Here is a 12,436-nt window from a genome sequence, read left to right on the forward strand (position 1 = left end):
CTTTATTTGCTCCCATTGAAAGTGGAATTTTGGCACTTTTTAAAATGCTATGGTCAAAACAATGGAAGAGACACTAAAATATTGTCATTTTTGGTTTGAGTTTTGTTTGTGCATAATGCATGTACAGCACATGAGAAACAGAAGAATCTAAGATCATATTAGTCGTGTTTAGTTTTCGCATTGTATTGTGTATCATCTTGTGATATTCTAACAAAGAAAAACAGTATGGTTACTTTTATGTCACAAATCTGGGCCAGTAGCATAACAAAACTAAATTAGAAGCAGACAATGGTTATGTCCGTTTACTAAAGCCTTAATATCATGTCAGAATAAATACACTTGTAGCTAGTAATAGGTAACATTGCATAATATCAGTAGTTTTAACGTTGAAGTAACTACATTTGCAATTTGTTGAAAAAATGCGATTATAAGAGTTTCTATCTTTTAAAAAAACAAAATACAGTAACTACTTAAGTTGTATTCTAAATTGTTGCAGTAGATATTAACATGATCTGGGGTCAGGAAATGAAACAGGACTGAAATCTAATTGATACTGGATCCTCTGACATTATATGTAAAAAATTTTGGAAAGCTGCTGATACGTTCCCAGGCAGTTTGCATGCAGAGTGACGTATAGAGTAGAAATCCGTTTCAGAGTCTGTACTGGGAAGAAGGGGGACAGCATGGATTGGACCAAACACTATTAACAGTGTCCTTATGACTCCTGTGGAATTAGGTACAAAGAGGGCTCTTGACACTTCCAACGCCACAGATGCCTTAATTTGGAATTTCATTTTTAAAAACTAACTTACGTTCTTGGTGGTAGCCTTCCTTTAAGGACTACAGGCTAGGTCATCAGTTGCACTAAGAAACTGAACAGTGCAGGCCCAACGTCACTTCCATTGGGCAATGACATATTTTCTGGAAGGCTCATTAAATGTATATTAGGATACTCAGAAACCTGTTCAAGTGTCCAAAAGCCTGTTTAAGGTTTCTCTTGACATACTTATCGAGCTACCATTAGCAACCTAAATTGAGAAACAAAACAACAATAAACAATGAGTGGTTCTCCATCCGGGTGCTTCTTGGCATGAACAGTACTGGTCAAGATATCACAGGCATACAATGCCGAAGTTTTTGGTCTTAAACTGCTTAAATTAACGTCCTATAATCTCATAGCCAGTGCTCCCTGTGTGTAAAGTTTCTCATGAACCGCAGCAACCAATGAGATTCAGAGACAGATTAAACCTTGGTGATTATTAGCCATTTAGAGGTCCTTTAAATATGGTTTAGATTGTGAAAATGTTAATGCCTGAAAGGTTCCCTTAATTACTACAGGCTGCATGCCTTAGACATATTAAGACACAAGGAATTGCCTCAGAAGTCTTTGCTCATAAAATTGGGAACGAATTTCTCTCAGAGACTTGAAAAATAAATTAGACATGATGAAAATGGCATGCTTCAATAATTCTCTACTATAAGTCCCTACTATGTTGATGAGATATTTATGTTACTTATAAATGGAAAGCATAATTTATTGAATAATTTCTGAGTATAAAGCATATATGTTTCATTAAATTCACTATGGGAGAAGAAGCAAAGAATTTTTATCTAAATTGCATCTTGTAGTACCTTGAAGGTATTTTTCCCAAATTTGCCATGGTGTCCAAAATGTCATCTTTATTCAAGTGAATAGTGAAGACTTTAAGTTAATTGAATCACAGAAGGAGATTTGTTTGTGATATAAAGTTGAAATGCCACGTGAGTTCAGCATAATTTCGTAATTTTTTTTTCCTCCCTCCAGGTGTTCTCCTATACAGCAGAAAAAGAGATCAGGACAGATGATCTATGCCTGGATGTGTCTAGACTAAATGGTCCAGTCGTCATGTTGAAGTGTCATCACATGAGGGGGAACCAACTGTGGGAATATGATGTACAGGTTTGCTTGATGCTTACTTAATCTTGATTTACAAAGCAAGTTCAGAGATCCATACTTCATGAAACTGTTTAAAATTTGGTGATGCAAAATTTGCAGAGAAAATTTCTTCCTTAGTGGAGTATAAATATTCTGTTCAAATTATTGCTTTTTTTTATTACTGTGTATTCTTTAATCTGCATTTGCAATAATCTCCAAAGACACCAGTAGCATTTTGGATGTTATGAATGCCCCAGCAATGGATGGAAAGAATTGAACGTCAAAGTTTCGTGTTTCAAGATTTTTACTGTAACAGACTATAAAATCAAGATAGACCAAATGCTAGTTAACTTGCAACTAATAGACCAAAATAAAGAAGTCACTTTTGCATCAATTAACAAACATAGTTGAGATAGATTCTGCGATCCCCTTGTAATACCCTTCCAGATATGTAGCATGTCCAAAGCAACTTCCAACTCTCCAGCAGGCTCACTTCTCCTTTCTATGTTAAGTTGAAACTTCCTATATCCACCAAAATTATTCTACTCAGCCTGGGTATTCCTGTTTTGATTTTTTTTACTAAAAGGTTCAGCAGGTGACAACAATGATGGAGGGCACAGAGCAGTTTACTGTGACATCCAGCAAGTAGTCCTGATGCTGGAGGGCAGCTGGAGTAGTCAAACAGATTCTTGCTGGGTTTAAAAAAATAAATATATACAGAGGTGGCTGCTTCTGGTGCAGTAGAAATGTCCCTATCCCTGGACTGGGAGTTCCATGTTCAAATCCCACCTGCTCCAGAGGTGTGTAATAACATCTCTGAACAGGTTGATTAGAAAAATATATGAAATTGAAAAGAAAAGACAGAGCAATCCTCATCAGGCCAGGCAGCATCAGAGGGACAGGAATGCTGCCTTTTCAGGCTGGGACCCTTCTTCAGAAATGGGCTTTGCAGTCGGGAAGTAACTCGCTCAGAGATATTATGAACTGCAGATGCTGGAGTCTGAGATAACAGCATGAAGAAGGAGGAACCCAGCAGGCCAGACAGCATCATTTCTGAAGAAAGGTCCTGACCTGAAACGTCAGCTTTCCTGCGCCTCTGATGCCGCCTGGCCTGCTGTGTTCCTCCAGCTCCATGCTGTCATCTCAGACTCCAGCATCAGCAGTTCTTACTATCTCAGAGCAATCCTCAGCCCAGTGTAATTTACAGGCTTCATTCTGTATGTACTGCTTGTTGTGTATCCTTAACCACTCTTCCTGTTTGTAATGACCCGGTGCCAGTAGGATAAAAAGACCCTTCCTTGCTTCATGATCTTTGGGCTGTCTGTGTGTTCAAATCTCATGTCAGACTTCAATTTCCAAAATTTCCATCTCTACCTTTTTGAATAGCACACAAATTCTTACAGGATCCTACCATAAAACAATTCTTTTGCTTCTCCACAGCAGGTGTTTTCCTTCTGTCTCTGTCTCTCTCGGTCACAAGAAGTAGTTGTGCTTTTTTTTCCGTGAGGTACTGTGCAAAGGTGTGAAATGGAGCCATAAATAAGCCATTAGAGCAGCACAAACCCCTGAATCATTTTCCAGACAATCTTCAGGGTGTTTCTAGGGATACCATTGAAAATGATGGCAGAGCTACTTTACTCTTCAATTTTAGTCTTTTAAATAGAAAATCAACCGGGCAGCAGGGGAAGGCTTCATGGCTGGAAAATTGTCACAGTGTTGCTGATGCAAATACCTCACAGGGTTTGACTGAAATGCCTGTGAAATCGGTTTGTGGAAAGCAGCAGTAATCTTTGCATCCTGAACAATGTAACAGAGCAGCCTGCAGGAGCTCCTCATGCAATGGTGAGCCTCTGTTTATGGATGCCCTTAAGCCTGCCACTGGCACTAATGACCTGATTGCATCTTATTTTCATGTTTTCTGACCTCATGATATGTAACTGCTGAGTAGCTAAGATTCACATTCAGCTGGGGCCTTTGTGACACTATCAAATCTGCATTGTCCTACTAACTGCCCATTTAAAATGCTGGGTTGGCTTCTTGCCACACCCGGGAGCATTGCCAGTGTTGTACAGCAGCTGTCTCCAATGAATGCAGGAGGACACTGGATCCAGCACAATGCAGGTTTAATGATTTTGCTTGCTTGCTTGCCACCTCTAAAACCTACTTCCTGGCAATCTGGCAAAATTCTCCCATCCCCACCTTTTATCTTTCCCTCATTCTTCCCTTTCCCAATTCCCTCTTCTCCTAGAGTTTATCTGACATAATCAACCATTTAAACAATATATACTCATTTCAACCTCTTTTAATGTGACTTCCTTAGATTTTGACTTTTTAACTCTTGCTCGTGACTTTATTCTTAAATTTTAGTCAAGAAAGTAGATTAAAAAAATCATCTGGGCAACACAGAGCCTGTGAATAAGGAAAGAACAGGAATGACAAAGGGAAATGTAGTGCAAAAGGAGAGGGAAATTAGGGAATAAAAAAGGGAAGATGAAATGATTGGTGACATTACAGGTGTGGTGAATGAAAAAAGACAAAGGGGTCAGGGCATGAAAGAGACAGGCAGCCTGTGAAAATAGAATAAGGCAGACACTGAGATCAAATGAAGACAGAACTTACTGAGCAATATAACAAAAGGTCCAATGACATTTACAAGTCTACCTCCACTCAGTAAAGCTTCTACACCACAATGTGTTTCACCCCTGTCAATTCCTCCAAACTGTTCGAACTAATTTGAAAGTACCTGTGGTCTCCATTGAAAAACTTATATATTCCATCCTGTCAAAATCTTCTCCAGACCAAGTTTCTTAATATGAGCCACGTTGCAGGAATGTGTGTTTGTGTGTATATATTTTAAATGCATAATTATGTTGCTGCAAAAAAGCTAACCAAATGTTTGACTCTGTTTTTCTAAGATTGATTTTTTTTTGTTTTACCTACTTGTGCAGTAATTCATGTTGTATATAACTATGATGAGGAATGAATTTGCTACAAATCACGAGGGTGAGATATTCTATTACACCACCAGATGGCAGTACTTACACATGTACATCGGATCTTTAAATTGTTCCACAGCAATTTATTTTTTATATTTCAGTTAAGTCTTTGGGAAAATACCAGCTGTGGTTACCATGAAGGACTCTCCTCTCACCTGAGGTGCAGTGACCTTCAGGTTAAACCACCACCAATCATCTCACTCTAATGAACGAGTAACTTTATTATCCATAGAACTTTGGCGACATTTATTGTAAATGTATCACTCTGGTGTTAATACAGTGTACACCATTAAATAAACATGTAAAAATCATGCAGAAAATGATGGAAATATTCATGAGATTACCAGCATTTGCAGAGAGAGAAACAAAGTTAAACATTTCAAGTCACTGACATTGGAACTGAGAAAGTGTTAGAAGTGTCATACCTTTTGAGCAAAGGGTGAGTGTGACGAGGCCAAAAAGAAAAAAAACATAGGAGCATAGGTCTTAGGAGCAGTAGTGGGCCATTTAACTCTTCAAGCCTGTTCCATAATTCAACTAGAAGTCGGCTGCTCTGGTTATGATCTCAACTCCACTTTCTGGTGTGCATCCCATAATCTCCAGCTCCCTTGTTGTTCAAAAAATTATCAAACTTTGCCTTAATTAAATTTGATAACCCAACCGACACTGCTTTCTCATCTTTTAATTTAATTCTTGGAGTTCACTCATACTGCACTGATCTCCTATACACCAAAATCAAGCTCTAGTTTGGGAGGACATTCATTTCTAAACTTTACTGTCGTTTTAAACCTCCTGGAACAAGAGATTTGCCCACAGAAGGTGTGAAGAGCAAGAATAAGATAAAAACTGAAACGAACAATGTAAAACATAAAGGGGCAGAGTTTATGGTCTGAACGTATTGAACTCGTTGTTTCTGGGAGACTGTCAAGTGCCCAGTTGAAGGGTGAAGTTGCAAAGGTCACATCATTCTTTACCAGAATAATGCGATTGGACAGAAATGTCATGGTGAGAGGAAGGTGCAAAATTAAAATGTCAGGCCACAAAAAGCTCTGAGTTATGACTTCAAACTGAAGCTAAATGGACATGCTTTGTAAGGTGGTCACCCAATTTGCTTTCAGTCATCCCAATCTAAAACAGACCACCTAGTGAATAACAAACAATATAGTAAATTGAACAAAGTGCAATTGATTCGCTACTTTGCCTGAAGGAATGTTTGGGCTTTGAACATTGAGGAACATGGAATTTAAAAATTCAGTTGCTTAGAATTTGATGTTTTTGCTTCTACAAATAAAATTTATATTAATTATACACTTGTAATTGCCACCAATTCTTCCATACCCCTGCTCCCTTCTCACTCCACTGAGTTTAGCTTTATTGAAACATCCACTTTCGGCATGGCTGCCTTCTTCCCTTTGATAAATTCAAAACAATTCGTCCAAATAAACATTGAAAATGTGCTCAGGCACTAGAAACAAGCTCTCAATCTGTTGCGTGGCTAAGGTTGCTATGGAAACTGAAAAGTCTCCAGTTAAACATGTCTATTCTAGATATTTTACAGTTTTAACTCAATAAAATGAATTCCTAAATGAGAACGGAGACAACCTATAGTCAATATTTTTACATTGAGTTTTATTTCAAATGTGTTGGATTTAAAATGATGGTTTCTTAAATATCTTAGTTCTTTGGAGTAATCATACATTCATGGATGGATGGATGGATGGACGGACGGATGGATGGACGGACGGACGGCCCAAAGGCACACCCTTTGCCTGTTGTCAGCAACCCGGGTTGGTTTCCTAGCTGTTTCTGTCAGCGGTGGTGTGCCATGTCTTACACTGTCAGGGGCAGGGTGCTGAAACAGATACAAAGTCAACCTCGTGGAATGGGAACCCAACAGATGCTGCAGGTAGTCAAACAGGAGGCTGGAATAACACAGCAGGCCAAGCAGCATTTGGGAGAATGGGGCAGTGAACGTTTCGGGTATTACCCTTCTTCGGATGCTGCGAGCATGTTCTGAACTACGTGCAAATCATCTGGTTAACCGGTCGTCTTCCTAGAGTATAATTTCAGGGATCTTTACAAATCAAATTGCTGTGACGTTTGCTTACTGAGAAAAGGGTAAATGAGCGTATTTGGTGCTTTGAATTTAATAAAAAAGGTGGAAGTTATATTTGAAGTATGCCATCAAATGGAAAACAGGCCTCCTTTGGAAAAGAGGGCAGTATCAAATAGTGAATCATAGCAGAAACACTTCCATCCAAAAATAACATAGCATTGGCTGACACCTGTTAAGACCTTTCAGTTTTCCCCCCCTTCTTGGAAAACAAAGGTGATAAAGTATATCATAGCTTGCCAAAAGAGACAGTAATTGCTAATTAACACAATTGGGTGGAACTTAATGTGGCTGAGCAGTGGCAATGTAATTGGGCACCTCAATGGTTACAGCCTGACATTCATTTTCCACACCCAGTACCAGTGCAGATACCTGTAATTCAGTGGGAAACCTTGATGCAGCTTTAGTAGCTAAGTGCGCTCCAAGGCATTGGAGATGAAACCTGTCAGCATGAGATGTTTTAGCAATGACTGTGATGCTGACCCAGCTGGATGACAGATTTCTGGAGTCATCTTCCAGGCACCTCAAACGAGATGTACAGTGCAAAGTGCATGGACATATGACAGAGATTCAGACAATTGTGCGCATTCTGCATGAAAAGTGGTAGAGTCCTACCAGGTCACAAGCACTGTCATCATCACTTTATCGGATCCCATGGATTTCTCCATTCAGAGACTAGTGACTATTATGACCTTCTAAAGCTAGAGGCTCAATGATGTTTTCTTGGATATGCATGCTGCCTTGCACTCTATTGCTTTGTATCTAATCTCTGAGCACCAGAGCCTGGACAAGTGAGATATGGAGAGCCTGAAGTCTCATTCAGCTCATGGCTCACCCTCCTCTTCCTCTGACTCTTCATCAGAGGACCAGGCTGTTTACTTCAATTCCTCCTCACATAGGGTTTCCTGTTTCTGGAGGCCCACAGTGAGAGATGAACCACGTACCACAGCTTAGGAGACTACCACCAAGCCATGGACCTCATAGATTCAGACGATCAAAGTATGACTGCAAAAGCCGTCTTAGGCAAGGGGACATAATGATCAACAGTCTGTCTACACATGCACACACTATAGCACACAGCAGAAAATGAAGAAAACTGTCCATTGGTCACAGATGGGTGTCTTTCTTAATTCTGGAGATTTAATCATGACTAAGTTACAGTATACATACATAATTGTTATTTTCCATACATTATCTGGCTGCATTTGCTCATTGTATCTGTGGATGGATATGAATTTCTATGATATTCTTTAAATGAACCTACGATTATATGCATCTGTGTGCAGATGGACATTACTTGGTTGAGTAACAATACCCATATATGCTACTTATGGTCGTTTCATTGAGCAACACGGAGCAGGAAGAAGCTTCATGAAGGTGATATTGAGTTGGATAAATGGAGCTGCTAGATCTTATGATGATCAGAATTTCCCATTTCTCATGTGTCCAGACATTCCCTGGGTCTATTGTGGCTCACCCTCCTCTTCCTCTGACTCTTCATCAGACGACCAGGCTGTTTACTTCAATTCCTCCTCACATAGGGTTTCCTGTTTCTGGAGGCCCAAGTTGTGCAGTGTACCACTGGAGTGCCTACCAAGCCAGTGCCTTTTGAAACACCTACTTGATTTATGCAGCCCTCCGAATCTTATCTGCTGAAAGATAGCCCTTATTACTGTATGGCTTTCCTTGTATTGACACTGAAGCTCTGTGTTCTGAGCATCTATCCATTCAAAGCATTTATGCCCATAAACATCTCTGGCTTATGATATCAGTGATAATGGGAACTGCAGATGCTGGAGAATCCAAGATAATGAAATGTGAGGCTGGATGAACACAGCAGGCCAAGCAGCATCTCAGGAGCACAAAAGCTGACGTTTCGGGCCTAGACCCTTCATCAGAGAGGGGGATGGGGTGAGGGTTCTGGAATAAATAGGGAGAGAGGGGGAGGCGGACCGAAGATGGAGAGAAAAGAAAATAGGTGGAGAGGAGAGTATAGGTGGGGAGGTAGGGAGGGGATAGGTCAGTCCAGGGAAGACGGACAGGTCAAGGAGGTGGGATGAGGTTAGTAGGTAGGAGATGGAGGTGGCCAGCCCAGTTCGTCCCCTCCCCCCACTGCATCCCAAAACCAGTCCAACCTGTCTCTGCCTCCCTAACCTGTTCTTCCTCTCACCCATCCCTTCCTCCCATCCCAAGCCGCACCTCCATCTCCTACCTACTAACCTCATCCCGCCTCCTTGACCTGTCTGTCTTCCCTGGACTGACCTATTCCCTCCCTACCTCCCCACCTATACTCTCTTCTCCACCTATCTTCTTTTCTCTCCATCTTCGGTCCGCCTCCCCCTCTCTCCCTATTTATTCCAGAACCCTCACCCCATCCCCCTCTCTGATGAAGGGTCTAGGCCCAAAACGTCAGCTTTGGTGCTCCTGAGATGCTGCTGGGCCTGCTGTGTTCATCCAGCCTCACATTTCATTATCTGGCTTATGATATGTGCACTCTGACTACTTCCTAAGTATCTTGCATAATTCTTCGATTGTGGCTGTACATAATCTGTACATTTATGAAGCAACATGCTTTGCTGTCGATGAAAGCCCCTGGTTGCCTATCTCATGATTTGGTTGCATGGGGCAGTCAATGGTCCCTTACACCTGTGGAAAATGACTCCTGACTTCAAATCCGCTGGCTTTTTCCACACCACCGTTGTTTGTTGTGAAGGAGGTATATTGATATGCTCTTGAACATGGCACCTTTGGAAGACCTATATGCGGTGATGTACTGCACTCTGAAGATCCTGCTGAGATCTCCACAAGCAGCCTGGAATGAGCCAGACGTGGAAAAAATTAAGTGCAACAGTAACCTTTTAAGCCCATTGGCATTTGGAACTACCTGAACAAGTGGAGACTATTACAGTCACTGGGATATAGCACTGTCTTGTGAAAGGTGTGGCCACTCGCTCCTCAGTAGCTAGACAACCTCCCTGAAAGTCCTTTTGCCCAGCCACTTGGCTAACTTGGAGGGAAGTGCCTCCCACAGGGTGTACAATCTCTGTTAAGGAGATTTGATTGTGGAATTTCAGCATTGCTGGCCAGACTAACGTTTATTGCCCATTCCTAATTGCTCTGGCGAAGGTGATGGTGAATTGTCTTTAACCACTGCAAAACTGCTTTGAGGAAGGAAACTCCTGGAATTTGATCCAGCAACGTTGGAGAAATTGTGAAATGGTTTCAAGTCAGGAAATTGTGTAATTTTGAGAGGTGGGTGGTATTCCATGTATCTGCTGACCTTGCATTCTAGGTGGCCTTAGACATGGATTGGAAGGTGTTGTTGTAGGAGCTTTAGTTGACCACTGCAGTGCCTGTTATATATGGTGGATATTGCTGCAACTGTGTGTTGCCAGTAAAGGGATTTGATGTGAACCTTGGTGAGTGGGAAGAAATGAAATTGGCCTTTTTGTTTCTGAATGGTGTTAAACCTGGGCATTGTTGGGGCTGTCCTTATCAAGGCAAGTGGAGAATTTTCAATCATACTCCTGAGTCGTACCTTGTAGATAGTAGGTAGGCTTTTTGAGTCAAGAGGTTAGTCACTCACTCAAGAAGTCCTATCCTCTGACCTGCTCTTATATATATGGGTAGTCCAGTTCAGATCCTGGTCAATAAAAATCTCCAGGATGTTGATAGTGGAGGATTCAACAATTATAATGCCATTGAACAACAAGGAGAGATTGTCATTACTTGGCATTTTTCAGCTTAAGCCTGGATGTTGCCCAATATAGATATGGGATGTTTCAAGATCTGAGGAGTTACAAATGGTGCTGAACATTTTGCAAACAAATGCATTTCTGACCTGATGATGGATGCAAGCTCATTGATGCAGCAGCTGAAGGCGGTTGTGTCTAGTACACTACCCTGAGGACCACCTGCAGTGATTCACATGACCAAGATGGTTGACATCAAACAGCCACACATCACCGTTTGCACTATCTTTCTTAGCCAGTTGAGACTTTTTCCCCCTGATTCCCATTGACTGGAGTTTTGCTAGGGCACTTTGGTGTTCTCAGTCGAATGTTGGTTTGATATTGAGGACATTGATTCTCACCTCCCCTGTGGAGTTAAGCTCCTGCTGTTCTGATGATTCAATACTCTTCCATGTTGAATACCACTTGGAATAAGCTCTGAGGGTGGAAAGTGCATGGAATAAACATTCAGTGGGTATTTTTAATGTTTATCAGCAAGATTGAATTGGTACTACTTGCTGAGTTCCCGGAGTCACAAGAACATAGCTGCTAGATTGAGTCTGAAATGGGTGGTGAGGATACTAACGAGAATATATGAGGCCAGGAGCTGTGGGCAATGGTGCAACCTAAACTGAACATCGGCCAGCAGGTTAAAGTGCAACTTAATAGCACCATTGGAAATCCCTTGCATTACTTTGCTGATGATTGAGAGTATGCTGATAGCACAGTAATCAGCCATGCTACATTTATTCTATTCTTTGGTTTTAGGACATTCTTAGGCAATTTTTCATGTTGCTGGATAGTTGGTATTGTAGCTGTGCTGGAACAGTTTGGCTAGGAGTATGGTTAGTTCTGGAGTACATGTCTTCAGTACTTTTGCCAGATTGTTTGCAGTATCATGCATCTTAAACTATTTTTTTCATATCCTTTTGAAGTGAATCAAATTGTTTGAAGTTTGGGAGCTGTGTTGCTGGGACCTCAGGAGGAGGCCAACATTCATCATCCACTTGGCACTTCTGGCTGAAGAAGAATGCAAATACTTCAGTCTTATCTTTTGAACTGATATCCTAGGCGCCCCCATCTTTGAGGATGTGAATTTTTGTGCAGTTCTGCACTCCATGGTTTTTAATTGCCCACTGTCATTGGATGTGGATGTGGCAGGACTGCAGAGCTTAGATCTGAGCCTTAATAAAAACCAAAACAACTGCGGATGCTGTAAATCGGGAACAAAAACATAGTTGCTGGAAAAGCTCAGCAGGTCTGGCAGCAACTGTGGAGGAGAAAACAGAGTTAAAAGTTTCGGGTCTGGTGACCCTTCCTCAGAACTGATGGTGACTGGGAAAACGTCAGATTATATGCAGGAGATGGGGAGGTGGGTGGTGTAGGGAATAAACGATAGGACAGAGCCCAACGAGAGAGAAAGACAGTTGATTGACAAAGGAGGCTTGAATCACCTGAGGCATGAGCATGGGTATGACTGAGGTATTAAATGAATACTTTGCATCTGTCTTCACCAAGGAGGGATGCTGCCCGGGCTCCGCCTACAGAAGAAACTCAGCCCTTAGAACAATTTAAAAATTGAACAGGGAGAAGTGTTGCATAGACTGTTGGTACTGAGAATTGATGATGCTCCAGGACCAGACAAGATGCATCCAAAGATTTTGAATGAAGTAAGAGTGGA

General features: G+C 41.3%; 1 protein-coding gene across 7 annotated transcripts in view; it reads left to right on the forward strand.

The window, feature by feature from the left end:
• Window positions 1-12,436, forward strand: part of galnt13 (UDP-N-acetyl-alpha-D-galactosamine:polypeptide N-acetylgalactosaminyltransferase 13) — a 406,679-nt gene that overhangs the window by 302,693 nt on the left and 91,550 nt on the right. For 5 of the 7 annotated variants that reach the window (XM_048533835.2, XM_048533832.2, XM_048533838.2 and 2 more), the window contains one exon: window positions 1,805-1,939. In XM_048533835.2, coding sequence (XP_048389792.2) covers window positions 1,805-1,939 — 135 coding nt within the window. Of the gene's footprint in view, window positions 1-1,804; window positions 1,940-6,589; window positions 6,699-12,436 lie in introns of all 7 variants that reach the window. The other 2 variants (XM_048533834.2, XM_048533836.2) reach the window with 1 other exon arrangement.

This window comes from Stegostoma tigrinum, chromosome 7, assembly GCF_030684315.1.
Source record: "Stegostoma tigrinum isolate sSteTig4 chromosome 7, sSteTig4.hap1, whole genome shotgun sequence".
Lineage (NCBI taxonomy): Eukaryota > Metazoa > Chordata > Chondrichthyes > Orectolobiformes > Stegostomatidae > Stegostoma > Stegostoma tigrinum.